Below are 14,942 nucleotides of genomic sequence, written 5' to 3'. Positions count from 1 at the left end.
CCACAACCACAACACCCAAGTTCTTATTCCCATGGGACTATACCGGCTAGCATTAGCATGTCACATCCGACGTCTGCTATGCCTAGGGCCACACATATGAACTATGGACCACCACATGGCACAACATCGTACCGAACATGGAACCCAAGGGCTTCCTATGCGCCAATCCCAATGCCAATACCTACTCCACATGTACTCTTTGGAGCACCTTCACCCACGGTGCCTGCTCACTTAGGTGACTTGGCAATATTTTCTCGAGCTATTGGTCGATCTATTGCTGAGAATATGCGTAACACGCCTGATAGAGAGCCTAGAAGTAAAGCAGTACAAATAGCTAAGCTCACACAAAAATTTAGTGGAGACGGGGATGTGAGAAAGCATATCAAAGTGTTTGAACAAATATGTGATTCTCTAGGAGAACACAATGACCTGCATAAGAGTAATGCTTTAAGCCTAACCTTAAGTGGGAAGGCAAGGGATTGGTATAGAACCCTAAGGGTGGAAGAAAAAACGATTTACCCTACTCTTAGGAGATTGTTCTTGAAAGAATACATGCGAGAGGGAATGCTTTGGGGTGTAGCCTCTTAGCTCCAGAAAGCCCAACGAGAGGAAGGAGAGTCGGTGAGAGACTTTATTAGTCGCTTGAAGCATTTGAATTCTCATTGTAATCCAAATGAGCACTTCAATAATAATCAATTTCTTGATAGATTTATTAGGGGATTACGACATGAGGATATCTACAATGGCCTAGTCATTAGAGGTATCACCACTTGGGAAGTAGTCACCACCAATGCGATCCAATTGGAGGATAATTGAATGATTCAAGGAGAAAGAGTGTCTGTTGATCCTAAATCTATTAACTCACAAGCATCAGGGCATCAACCAATGCCCCTAAAGCCTATTGCTAAGGAGCCAAATATATATGAGATGACTTTATCAGATCTCACCAAGGCTATTCAAGAGAGTCTTAGAGACAATCGTACTCTGCAAAACAATCATATGTATCCAAGAAGGGAGCAACAATGGTGCTCAGTATGCTATGGACCGCATAGTACCAGTGAATGCCCTACTTTTAGAGTAAAATTCAATGGGAATTCCAATGCCTGTGGGAGGTATGGTCATCAAGCTAAGGATTTCATAGTATTTAAGCATGCGATGGCCAATGGACCAACCTTAGCATGGACAGACACACTTCGAGTGCCTGCATTGATGCCGGCCCCACCTCTTGAACAAACAGAACAACACATGGTCCCTAGGGCCCAAAATGTTGTCCAAACAACACCCTTACCACCTCCAGCTCTAGGACCGTAACCACCACATTCGAGAATCACTTCTTTGAATCAAATGGTTTGTGAGTCATCTATTGCTTGTTTGGAAGGTTGTGAGGAAGATATAGACCCTAATATTGCCTATGGGATGGATGTGCTTGAAGAAAGTCCACAATACTACATGGAGGACTATTGGAGACAAGTCAAACCTATATATCAAGTAGTTGCTCTTGCTGCAAGAGGCCAAAATATCAATTATACTGCTAAGAGACCACCTCTTCAATGCTATGAGTGTGGAGGTCCACATCGTGTAGTCGAGTGTCCTATTAGGCTACAAAAGAACGCCACACTAATGCAAACCAATCAAGCGAGCACGTCTACAATGCCGATACTCATGTGTAATCGTACTTAGGTATCTAAAGGGGACAACCACAAATGCTTTGTATTTTGGAGGCACAAACATTTTCTTGCAAGGGTATGCCAATGCAGATATGGCAGGTGACAAAGACACTCGAAGGAGCACTATTGGCTACGTCTTCACAATTGGAGGCACAACAGTAATTTGGGCTTCAAAGCTACAGAAAGTGGTCTCACTTTCTACCACAGAAGCAGAATATGTAGCAATGACGGAGGCAAGCAAAGAGATTTTGTGGCTTCACGGATTTTTAGAAGAGCTTGGATTCAAACAAGACAATTGTATCTTGTACAGTGATCGCCAAAGCGCTATCCATCTTGCGAAGAACTCAGCCTTTCATTCAAGGACAAAGCACATTGAGGTGAGATATGACTTCATACGCATACTTTTGGAAGAGGGATAACTAAAGCTAAGGAAGGTGCATACAAGTGAAAATCCTATTGACATGTTTACAAAGGTGGTCAACAAGGAGAAGTTGAGCTTCTGTTCATCTTCAATCGGCATTCAAAGATAATAAGCCAGGATGAAAAGCAATCACAGGTTTGGTGTGGAGATCAGTCTCCAAGTGGAAGATTGTAAAGTATGAAGCCTGATTTATCCCTTGTAATTTTCTGTATTGAAAGCGCACATTTGTAAGGCCTCCGTTATGAGGAGAAGCCATTGTGTGTGAAGAAAAATCATCCACTGAAAACCAAAATTTTCACGGCCTGTCTTGAGCAAAGCTCGAGACTAGCTTCACCGGAATATTATAGTCGGACGGCGGTCGAAAAGTGGTCGAAAAACGGTCGGTCGTTTGGCCAGTTGGCTGGTGGCTAGCTATCGAAAGTCAATGGCCGGTGGCCAGTGACCGAATTCAATGGTCTGTGACCGATTTCAAAGACGGACTTGTCTTCTCAAGGGAGGCCACACATGGGCGGATTGGAGAGTCCATTTGGACTTGTCTACACAAGGACGGCTACACACAGCTGCCTCTTATGAGAGAAGGCAGCCCTTTTGGCCTATAAAAGGAGGCCATTTCTACACACATTTTGGTGTGTGAAGTTGATGCAACAAGGTGGGTGTGAGGTGGTGAGAGTGAAGCAAGGCGGGAGCTCTATTAAGGGTATAATCCATTTGTAACCTACTTCTTATTTGAAGTACTAAAGCCATTGAGTGGCTTTTTTCCCGTGGATGTAGCCCACATTGGATGAACCACATATATCGTGCTCTCTCTCTCTCTCTCTCTCTCTCTCTCTCTCTCTCTCTCTCTCTCTCTATATATATATATATATATATATATATATATATATATAATCTCTCGTGTGTGATAATTTGTGCTCTCTCTCTCTCTCTCTCTCTCTCTCTCTCTCTCTCGCTAATCTCTCGTGTGTGATAATTTGTGTCTCTCCATTAAATAAACTACTCAATTATCTATTTAGCTACGTCTTATTTCCTATCAACTGCTTCTTGTGATAAATTAGTGTGGTTTCTCACAAGCACACAATAAAGTCACGTGAATCCATGTCACGTTGGAGCTATTCATAGTGTTCATTACCTTCACGAGCACAGTATGAAGGTACACATATGCAAGTTGATTGCAAGATTTGTTGTGCATTCCCTTCTTCTGCATCAATTGCCATAAGCAACAGATATGCCCCTCCCATTCTAGGTCAACAATGCACACTTGATGATGCACATCTCACAATGACAGAGGGAGAATCAACATGGTACAGATTTGTAAAAGGAGCTTGGGCATGAGAACGATGAGTCGTTTAAAAGTATAACTCAATCGTCAAAACTTTAACTTTTTGTAAATTTTACCAGAAAAGTTAAAACTCTAAACATTGTAGTTTTTAATCTAAAGAATGTAGAATACCAAGAAAATTTTCTTTAAAACATTTTTAAAATGTGATACTTAAACTCAAATAATCAAAATTAACTTTTTAGAATTTAAACAAACATGCAAATTTGGATGTTTAAAGCCATCATTTCTATTGTTAAGTATAGTACATTATGTTTAGAGATCTAGTCCAAAAAGTTATCAATAACTCTTGTTATATTTTACAGTTCTTTATCACAAATGAATAAATTTTTTTAGACTGAAGCCATTAATAATCATTTTCACAGAACAGATGTAGAATTTATGGGTAGAAGTAACTACCATATATTTTATTCACCTCTTTAATTGTTTAACAGTAGGTTGGTAACCTAACAGGACATAAAAGTGTCCTTTCAGGGTTTTGAAAAAAACCTCCAAAACCATAGTAGATCCACTCATTTTGTAAAATCCTTTCATGAGGTTATAGTTCAAGGTCTACTACACATGGAAAAAATAAGAAACTTGTGAAATTTCTCATCTTTTGGTCACACCAAGCCTCCAAAGTTGATGGACCAGTACATTTTCATCAAAACAATCATTTCTTACGTTTTGTTGCATAAAAATAAGATTATGGATTTTTGTAGGACTTGAGATAAATTCCCTAGTTAAGTTCAATGGGTTGGTGATCAGAACACATGATTGCTTCTCACTCACTATTTTTTGTTTTGCCAAAAGAAATAGGTACAAAAAAGTTGAATTTTTACCATTCTGCAAACCTATCATCAAAGTTTCTATAGCCACGCTCAATACAAATAATATATGCATGTTTTATTAGTTCCCTATTGTCCTTTAGGTTCATAAGGATCCATGGAGCATGTCAAATGGATAATACATCTCTTACCAAGGGGAATCTTGGGGACAAAGATGAAGTGCTAAATACAGCAAACATGAAAAAATTAGGTTCCACATTATGAGTTGTAGAATCCCATAGAAACTATTCAATATCTAGACAAATTTGATCCTTATGACTAGATATGGTTACTACCTACAAAATGCATGTAGTTGTCACAAGAAACTAACAATATTGAAAAAGCTATACTTGATATACTAGAATGTTTCGTTTTCTTCTATAATTGAAAAAATCAACCATCGTTGTCTACTATGAAGAATAGGGTATTAGGTGCCCCAAAACTCAAGGAATATTAGCTTTATGTTACAATATGTGACATAGAAAATCAAAACTGCATTTGGATATCATGAAAGCCACCAAAAAAATCACAGAAGAGCTAAAATTGGCTAAAAAACAAGATTTGACCATTTTTGTAATTTGGTCAGAACTTACAACTTTAACATTTACTTCTCCCTAGAAGCATCAGGACATGTTGAGGACTACTATAGATAGTTCTCTAGCACTATAGACCTCACAAACATGAATTCTAAAGTGGTATAGTTGCAAAAAGTTGAAAAAAGCCAAAAACAAGACCCCTATTTTCACACAGTTTAGGTTGTGAAATGTTGTGCAAGGACAAGGTTAAAGATGGAATTGATATTCCAAAAAAATGTAGAGTTTTTTTCAGCTCAGGTTGTGAAATGTTGTGCAAGGACAAGGTTAAAGATGGAATTGATATTCCAAAAAAATGTAGAGTTTTTTTCAGCTCATGAGACAACGTTCTAAACAGATAGCACCTCAAAATCCATTTTGAAACTCTTGACATAATTCAAGAAAAATGGTCACTTAAAAGGACATAAAAGTGTCCCAGGACATAAAAGTGTCCGGACCATTACCAACCTAGTGTTAAAGATTGTTTAAGTAATACTTCTTTGTTAATACATCATCTCCATTTGTTTGTACTAGTCAGCATCAATTGATCAAATGCTCTCAAATGTTGATCAAATTCATCCTCTTCTCAAATGTTCATTATTTTTGCTCATTAAAATCATTTTTCACTTGGAGGGCAATCATAATCTCCACTCTGAGCTAATTACCATTTCTTTTTCACTCTTCTTTACTTTGTTGACATTGTTTCTTGGTTTTTCTTGCACTAAAATAGGCTTGTTGAGTCTCTTTGTGCATAAATCTTCCCATACTTAACCTACCTTTGAAGCACCGGAGTACATATGGAAAAATCTAGAAATAAAATTGTCACATTTGTTTAACTTACCTTTAACGCTAGATCAAAAATCAAGTAGCTCTCAGTATAATTGTCTTATTTCAATTTGATATTTTTACATATGTAAAATGTTATCTTTGCATTTTACAATGTACAACCTTTTTCATTTTGATACTTTTCAAGTAGTAGTTCAAAAGAATTTTTAATTCATAATCATGATTTAAAAACTATCTTATCTTTTCAAATGTTAAAATAATTGATTTTAAGATTTTAAACAAATACTTGAAGGAAAAAGTGTATTTGAGTTCTACCTCTTCCAAAATAATTAATGATAAAATTTTGAATTACACTTGTGAAAAAAGAAACATTTACCTTTTCTCAAAGTACAAGCTCGCTACTAAAGAATGAGTTCTTTTAATAATTTCACTTAATAATATAGCAAAATTAATTTTAAAAATAATTAAATTGAAAGTTCATGCATACTACGATACAAAAATTTCTTTAAAACCACTTGATTTCACTTGGTTTAGATATTCACCAGAGGAGAATGGTGGACTTCGGGATACTTCGTTTAACCTACCCTATGCGATGTTTACCGTGTTGTATTCTTAAATAAAACTTAACAAATATTCTCATAGCCCCCTTACACAAGAAGATATAGAAATTTTCTCATGTAACAAAACAGTGTCTTTTTCAGTGCTTTTCATACAATGCATAACATCACGAGCTTCAGCACCACATACCTAGCTAAGTATGATTGGGGGCAAGGGACCACCGGGCCCCCCACCGCGCCGGCGGTCCCCTACCCCTAATTGTACCTAGCTAGGTATGCAATGCCTCCCTCACAAGAGCTCATGATGTTGAGGTAAGTCACCATTTGGGAATTATTGTGAGAATTTGGCCAAAACTTCTTGTGATAGTCTCTCATTCCAAATGAGCCATTAACTATCTTTCTCGTCCCAATTATTCCACGAAGCCATCCATTTTCTTCCAAATAAGCCACCAAACACTTATCTCCTCTCTTCTCCCTCTAATTTGAAGCCAATCAAGTGAAGGTCCTTTAGAAAATTCTATCTCAAACATACTGTAGTGATGCAACAAGCTATTGGCTTGCGTCCATAAAGACGAATGGTTTAATTTTTTTAATCTTCTCAGGCATTACTGACTATTCACATAAAGAAAACAAATACAACTCTATCTTTCCATTCCTCCAGTATGTAAATGTCTCCGAGAACCATGTGCGCATCGAGACAGCTACCTAGCACCATAAGAGCACTCAACCTCTGGGTAAGAAAATTGGTCTCTCCTAGTTGCATTACCAATACTCAAGAGAGCTTTCTTATTATGAAGAGCTGCTGCGTCGATTTCTTGATCATTACTAAGTAGAACTAAATTGAAGCTCTTATGCTAGTAGAATGCCATACAGCCTTACTGAATATATAGAAAAATAATTAACACCCCTTGCAAAGCTTTCTTACGAGCTTACTGATATGTTACTGGGCTAATGCTAATCTTTGTAATCCATGTTACTATAAGGGGCGAGTAGCTCTTGGAAAAAGTTCCTCTTCCTTCTCGGATTCCATCCAAGGTCCTGGCACACTTGGTCAGAATGCCATATGCTAACTGCACCTATACACGACTTTTGATAGAAAGGTGTCGCATTTCTCATGTACTCTATCCATTTCTGTGTGACAGTTTCCATGGTACCGATGCTTGGAAGGCTGATTTTTTGCGAAAGCAGGTGAGCCAGCCATCGTGCGCCCATTTCAGCTGAGTGAAGGTTGGATAGATTCTCATGAAATCCCATGATTGCCAAATGCGGGATTCGAGGATGTATCACACCTCTACACCATTGAACAAAGATAATGATCAAACCACCTTCTTTGAAAACTCATCGAAATTTAACCCTGCAGCTTGAACTTAGATATGAAAGGATGCCTTACCTGTAGAGAGGTATAACACTTCCAAAGTTCTGCAGTTCTCTAGTCACTGGTTGTAACAATGATCTGAGCTTTTTTTCACCATCATAGCCTGTGCAGAGAATGACAACATCAGCTTCTATGCTGGTGCGGTCTCCAAGAACTACTCCACTCTTGGAAAAACTCCAGCTTTCTGCTTTGAGTAGGTTGATCTGACCGTCTTTTACTCTCTGAAAGAATGCATCCGGTAACAGAGGCACCTGACAAGACGCAAACTGCTCGAAAAAAGTCTGATTCGGTACAAGACCAAGCTCCCTAAGAGGGAGAGTATGGAGAAGATACTTCTCCACCAACTTTGAGATCGCCCATCTCTGCAAAATGAACAAATGAACACTATTAACTATATCAGCTGTGAACTGACTATACCTTCAGACTCCCTATTGAGCTAGTACTGAAATTTCATTTGAAGGTCTGAAAAAAGGGAGAAAGGGGGGGGGGGGGGGGGTTTGTTTGGTAAGTGGTTGGTCTACTACAATGGGAAGGGTGTTTGGGGGACAGCACCGTATAATGCAAAGATGTAATTTAAGGACGATCAGGAGCTCCTCTTCGCGCGCCCCCCCTCCCCCCCACACACACACACCATCCCGGGCCAATGCAGGAGACATGCCAATGGAGGGGAAAACCATGGAGATTTAATTCATGGTGGCAGACATCCTACCGCTGGTGTCAAGAGGGTGGAAATGACACTGAGTAGGAACCCCTGATCGGGCTTTGGAATCATCAATTCAGAAAGCCTTGTTGAATAAAGGTATGACAAGGGCAACCCAAAGGGCTCATGATGAGGGAGCATCCAATGTGCAGCCCTGAAGATCACTGTGCATGGATGACCACGGATGCCTGAGACCAAAACATGAATAATCAGCAACATTCAAATTACACCCTTAAAATTCAAGCAATACGCTCTTCCAATTCACAAATAATTTGGAAAACCTTGATTTGCATTCGACGCTTCCACAGCCACATCCAGAGCTGATTTCATCATCCCAATAACCACAACACGCTTATCTTGCAGCAGGTGTTTAGCTGCACAATCATCCAACTTGGCATACTCCATAGAGTGTAAAACTTTGCCTTGGAAAATTTCAGGCCCCTTGGATGCTGGGTAGGCAGGGAGTTTAGGGATGTCTCCATAGCGCCCGATGCACAAGACCAAAAAGTCGAAAAAAAGCCACTGCAACACAGAAATTTTTCAGCATAAGTTCGCTTTTGTGTGGAGCCATGCAAGCGGAAAAATCTACAAAGCACGTGAACATCTCCAGTGCAGGGCCAGCCTGCCATTCTCAAACAAACTGGTCACCTAGTTTGTCGACAGTTTTATGTAAGAAATCATGTATTAGTACCTCCTACATATTTGAACCATTGGCGAAGCACTAAAGACATCAATGCACACTAAAACATGATTTGTTTTTTACTACTTGACCATCTGTCCATTAGGTAAACATCTAATATTATGTTGCTTAACATAAAGTCAATACCTTTTCAAAAGGCTACTGTAAACATTCCAGTAAAGGAGCAAAGAGTGTGTTGATATGCATGCATGTGTGTGTGTGTGTGTGTAAGCGTGTGTGCATGCACAAACCTAACCGACCTAGTGCGGTCAGAAAAGCTTCAGAAAAAAAAGGCTAACCTCTAAATCACCTTCGGCATTCATGTGCTTGTCAGAGGAGCTACTTTGAACACACACAGCCCAATGCAAGCCTCGGGCATCATCAGCACGAGAGGAATGCAGCTCATCAAGAGGTTCATTCAATTGCCTGATTTGAACCACCTTGCAATTGAATCGGATGCAATCCATGACATCGAAATTGCAGGCATAGCTACGCAGATACTCCTTCACATCTGTGTGGGAAGGGTAGTCAGGGGTACCGGGCGGCCAAGTGTAGTCTGAGAATTGGTAGGCATCTCGGGGCGTTTGAAGCTTGGTGCTGGCGAAGGTGTGCCTCCAAACACCGCCGACTCCAGGTTGGGCCTCCAGGACGACGGGCTGGATGCCATGCTGGAGGAGGTGCTTGCATGCACAGATGCCGGTCATGCCAGCGCCCACTATGCAGACGAGGGGGCTCTTGGCCCTCTGAGGGGGAGGGCAAGAACCCATTTCTGTGTTTTCTGTGTAGTTGCGCAAGCTCTACACGGAGGAGTCCACTTGAAGGCCCCTCTGCTGGATTCTGGGTTGCAACTTTGGCCTAGTCCACACTCAGCTCAAATATCTCAAAGCCACTTATCTTTTTGATGAGGCCCCCACCTTGATATTATGTAGATCATTTTATCGACACAGCCTAAACTAAGGATGAGCTCTCTCTCTCTCTCTCTCTCTCTCTCACAAACACACACACACACACACATGCTGCACATGCAAGGTTCGCGAAGACCGCTCGGTGAAAAAGGACACTTCAGCTAAGCAAGGCCCGCCACGCCGCTGCCCTCACAGAAACAGGTCGCCAGCGCTCGTACCCCTATCTAGCCCCCCCCCCCCCCCCCCCCCCCCCCCCCCGTGCAAAATCACGTTCAGCAAACGTTCCCTACGTTCGCATGGCGGGAGCTAGCCTAAATAGCTTGCAAAAGCTGCGACACAGCTTACGTGGAGCTCGTGGGTTCCTACCTGCTCTGCATCTTGAAGATCAGCAATACGTCAGTTGGCAACGAGCGCTGGTTGAAGCAGCTCATGTGCGCACAAAGTGACGACCGGCATCAGACGCATGACTGATCGTCTCATGTGCGCACTCCATCTCTCTCTCTCTCTCTCTCTCTCTCTCTCTCTCTCTCTCTCTCTCTCTCTCTCTCTCTCTCTCTCTCTCTCTCTAAGTGGGGCTTGAACCTTTAGTATTACTTGCAAAATTACAAAGAAGCCTATAGGTATCACGGATAACCAAGGTGGTAATGAAAAACCCCTAGGGTATAGCATGATTATAAAACTTATGTGGAAACTGTTGGGTTCCAAGCCCAAGGTTGGTCTGGTAAAGTTGTGCCCGTGGGAACATTGTCTTAGAGCATGCAGGTGAACTACAATTCTCTTTTAGAAGTTTGCATGGCAAGGCTTCTTTATATGTAAAGGCCTTTTTTTATTAATACAACATACATAGCGTGGTGTTTTATTTTTACTCTCTCTCTCTCTCTCTCTCTCTCTCTCTCTCTCTCTCTCTCTCTCTCTCTCTCTCTCTCTCACCTCGCCATGACTACACGTGTATGGGATTCTCCCTAGCCTCCTCAACAACTGGTATCAAAGCTTCAAGGTTGGTTCAACCTCGAGGGCCTATGCTCAAACACGGGAACTGTCGCTTGCAGAGGAGACTTGGCCTTCATTGACCTGCATGATTTCAATCGTAACCACCATCAAACATGTTGCCTTGGCATGCTGATGAAACTTCGACACATGCTCGTGTGCTAAATCTCGCTCCACAGGTCGCTAAGAGCAACTCTTGCCATCGGCGATGTTGCCTCAGATACAAAATTCACCATTTTTCCTTTTCACACTATTTATAAAAAGCAGCCATCTTCTTTGAGCCTTGGCTAAAGGGATTTCACACCCAATCGATCAAGATTGCGAATCCAGCAAGGTTCTCTGAGCATATAGCATATCAAAACACTCTGAGTTGCAGCTATTGGTGGTGCCGCTAGGCAATTTCAACACTCTCTGCAGACGACATCTCAAAATGCCTACCACGAAACCCGGGGGATCCACTCTATATACAAAACGGGACGCCACCTACGAGCGGACAACTTGGATAAAACCCCTATATATGACTTATACTAGGAAATATGACCCCCCTTTCTACACTTATACGACAATCAATGAAGAAAACTATGATATCCCTATCTTACATATAAAATTTAGGTCTCACATGATCTAATTAAGTAAAACTAGTCAAAGAGTGTGTAGCATAGTGACTGGCAACGTATTAAGGAACCACTTCTTTTGATAACTAGATGTACCCTCAATGTAACATTTTAATGGCCTAAAAACTTGTGTGTAGCGGAAATTAGCATGAACATAGTGGGCATTTCATTAGAATAGATTCCTAATGAAAATTACAAGAGTGCTTGGGTGGAGAGAGCAACAAAAAGCATAACACCTAGTTAGATAACATGAACAATACTTTCAAAAGAGAGAGAAATTAAGCTATTGATAACAATTGAGGACCGGATTTTCATGGAGCCGGTCCCCCCTCCAAAAGGCTTTGTATTATGGTTTCTCCCATCAAGAGAGACATTGTACAATACAATTCTTTGTGTTCCTTCAAGACTAGATAGTGAAATGAAGATGAAAGCTTCATGCACTAAGAAAAACACTTAGTAAACACAACATCACTTATCCCCGGTCTCAGACCCAAGACCTCACACACCTTCGAAGATGGTGAGAGCTAGCAGGGTATGAGAGTAGATTGAGAGGAAGTAGGAGTATTCTTACGAGAAAGATGTACATCTCTTCACATAATCACTCATATTAGCATAGCTTAGCTTAGTAATTAGCATGGTAGAGGAGATGAGCATGCATTGAAGCTTGGCTCTTGGTTGGATTTGCATCACAAAGCCAAGAGTTGTTGGTGTAGGCCTCCCTTGTCACAAGCTTGGAGTAGGTGATAAGCTGTCCATTAAAGCTTGAGAAGGAGAGAGAGAGTCTTCTTTACTTCACACATGAGATTGTGTGAGTGTTTGTGTGATAATACCTTGCAAAAATCAGCCCCCTCTCTCTCTTGGGCGAGCCCTCTTGCTATTTGCTCTTGCTGTCCTCTCATTGGACCTCCCAAGGGCTAGCCAATGACAATTAAGCAGCATAAGTGATAGCCTTCTGACATGTGTCCCCCTTTCCCCTTTTGTGAGAGCTTTAGGTAATTTAATAATTCAACTAAAGTCTCATTGGACCCCTTTGCCTCATGGGCAATGGGAATCAGGCAAGCCATTGGGTTGTTGAATGCTCATTGGACCCCTTGGGAGATTGTCCAATAGTCTTCTAGAGGACTTAATTCTCATTGGTTCTTTTATTAAGTGTTTTTAAATTAATTAAACTAGATTTACTCTAGCCTAATTCTTATTGGTCCACCTCCAAGGCCATCCAATAGGAATTGGGTACACCTTGTGGGCATCTTGGCTAGGGAGCTGACATGTGTCCCTCATTCCTTTTGTGTAAAGGGAGCTTGTGTGTGTGTGTGTGACTTTCTCTCTCATCCCCTACTCCCAAGGCTCGCCCCCTCCTATGTAGGGATTTGTAAAGACTTTTTGGGTCACACACAAAGCATCCAATTCCCCCCATGGTTGACCTTTGGACACAACCTTTGAATTTTGGAACCTTAGCAATTTGGAAGTCTTAATGGGCTGAACCTTAGGGTCTTTTTAGCCCATTGTTGCACATGGATCTTTTGCAAATAGCCCCCCCTTTGGATCCCTATTTTTCCTCCTTTGGATCCCTACTATGGCCGGTCTTCTAGCTTAACCAATATTCTAGCTTTTTCTCCCCTGGCACTTCCCCATATTAAATGATTAGTTTAACATGAGAAAATCATTTAGGAGAATTAGATATTGATTATTATGACATTACCTCTCTCTTGAAATAATAGTCGTCCTCGACTATGGTGTAGAGAAGACAAAGCATATTCATGAGTCCTTTTCTTAGCGGGTAGAGGATCCCTATGTTACCCTACGATATCATTCCACAATGGATGACTAGTCCATTTGGTGCTTGAGAGCCTGAGGCTGCCGCAAGCATGTCTGCACATTAGTCCTATCAATCTTCCATAGTAGAGTGACAAGCTCTACTTGGTGTTTGGGAGACGTCGTCTCCGCAAACTTGATATAAGCATGCATACTACTTCATTTTTGTGCACAATAAAGAAAAAGAGAGTCTTATAAGACAAAAACTTTGTTCATTTTTAACATTTTGTACATTTTCTTACTCTTGGGAAGCATTGTAAGCATTGACAAGGTTTAGGTTATCCTTTAATTATATGCCTCGCATCCATCTAGCATCTTCAAAAGGATAATTCTTAAACTTAATAAGATATCGTCGGATAGTCTTGCCGCCTCTTAGTACCTTGTCTTCATGTCGGAGAATGGACTCTGGCTGCAGCACCTCCTCTTGGTCCTCGATCTCTGGTGGGTCTTCAGTAGTTGGTTCTTGAGGTGGCTCTCCTTTGTAAGGCTTTAATAGGCTCACATGGAAAGCATTTTGTATGAGCCAATGATTGGGCAACTTGAGTTGATAGGCCATCTCATTGATTGGCCTAAGAATCTGGAAGGGACCATAGTACCTTTTTGCTAGTTTAGCATAGTACTTTTGGTGTCCCGTAGGATTCTTGCCCGTCGTGTGCCTTAATCGAGCCTTGGGAAATTTTAACAAGACCCAATCATTTTCTTTAAAGGTTTGGGCTCTTCTGTGCTTATTAGCAACAGCCTTTTTCTTTGCTGTGAGAAAGAGATAGCATCCTTAATCTTTTGAAAAGATTCTTGTAGGTCCCGGCTATACTCATCTGCAGCGAAGATCTTCCCATGTACCTTCAGTAGCAAGGGACTTTTTGATCTTCCCTCAATTACCTCAAAAGGTGCTTTTTCCGTCGAAGCATGTACAGTGTTATTGTAAGCATACTCCACCTAGGGTAAGTACTTCTCCCATTGGGATCTTTGATCTACTTCCGTTACATAGGCTTTTAGTAGATCGAGAATGGTTAGGTTAGCTATTTCACTTTGGCCATCCGTTTGTGGATGATAGACCGAAGAGAAGTTTAGCCTTGTCCCCAAATTCTCAAAGAGACCCTTCCAGAAATTACTCGTCGTTCTAGGATCTCTATCCGACACTATGGACATTGGCAAGCCATGGTACTTGAAAATTTGTGAAATGAAGAGGGTTGCCATTTGATGGGCTTTGATAGTCTTTTTGACAGGTATAAAATGAGCTTGTTTACTGAATCTATCTACTATCGTCCATATTCCCGTATTCCCGTGGATAGACTTAGGCAATCCAAAGATAAAATCCATGGATATGCTCTCCCATGGTGAATTAGGGATTGGCAAGGGTTGAAGCAATCCAAGTTGCTTCTTTCTATCAAATTTTGTCTTTTGGCATACCACACATTTAGAAACATACTCTTGTATGTTCACTTTCATGGTAGGCAGATAGAAATATGTTTCAATTCCCTTTAAGATAGACTGAATATCTCTATGCCCCGCATAAGGTGGAGCATGAGATTCATACATTACCTTCTCACGTAGTGAGTTAGTAACACATAGTCTATTACCGTAGAGAAGATAACCATCTTGTAAAGTAAATGGTTCTTCTTTCTTCCCTAATGCAAGGGCTGAAATCACATTTCTAAAATCGGGATCACTAGCATACTCATCTATCATTGAAGATCGATCATTGTGAGTTGCTATGGAAACCGC

At 41.0% G+C, this 14,942-nt stretch overlaps 1 protein-coding gene across 1 annotated transcript; it reads right to left on the bottom strand.

Moving 5' to 3' along the window:
• Window positions 1-6,637: 6,637 nt before the first annotated feature.
• On the bottom strand, window positions 6,638-9,756 carry LOC147434393 (putative flavin-containing monooxygenase 1). The gene is made up of 5 exons (XM_086490868.1): window positions 9,199-9,756; window positions 8,502-8,742; window positions 8,230-8,408; window positions 7,536-7,882; window positions 6,638-7,436 (listed from the first exon to the last, which is right to left on the bottom strand). Exons 1-5 carry the CDS (start codon window positions 9,664-9,666, stop codon window positions 7,100-7,102), a joined length of 1,572 nt encoding a protein of 523 aa, XP_086346994.1. The 5' UTR covers window positions 9,667-9,756; the 3' UTR covers window positions 6,638-7,099.
• Window positions 9,757-14,942: the final 5,186 nt, after the last annotated feature.

The sequence above is a fragment of the Adiantum capillus-veneris genome, chromosome 19 (assembly GCF_014529385.1).
Source record: "Adiantum capillus-veneris isolate H3 chromosome 19, ASM1452938v2, whole genome shotgun sequence".
In the NCBI taxonomy this organism is placed as follows: domain Eukaryota; kingdom Viridiplantae; phylum Streptophyta; class Polypodiopsida; order Polypodiales; family Pteridaceae; genus Adiantum; species Adiantum capillus-veneris.
The sequence above is the reverse complement of the archived record's forward strand: the minus strand, read 5'-3'. Positions and strand labels throughout refer to the sequence as shown.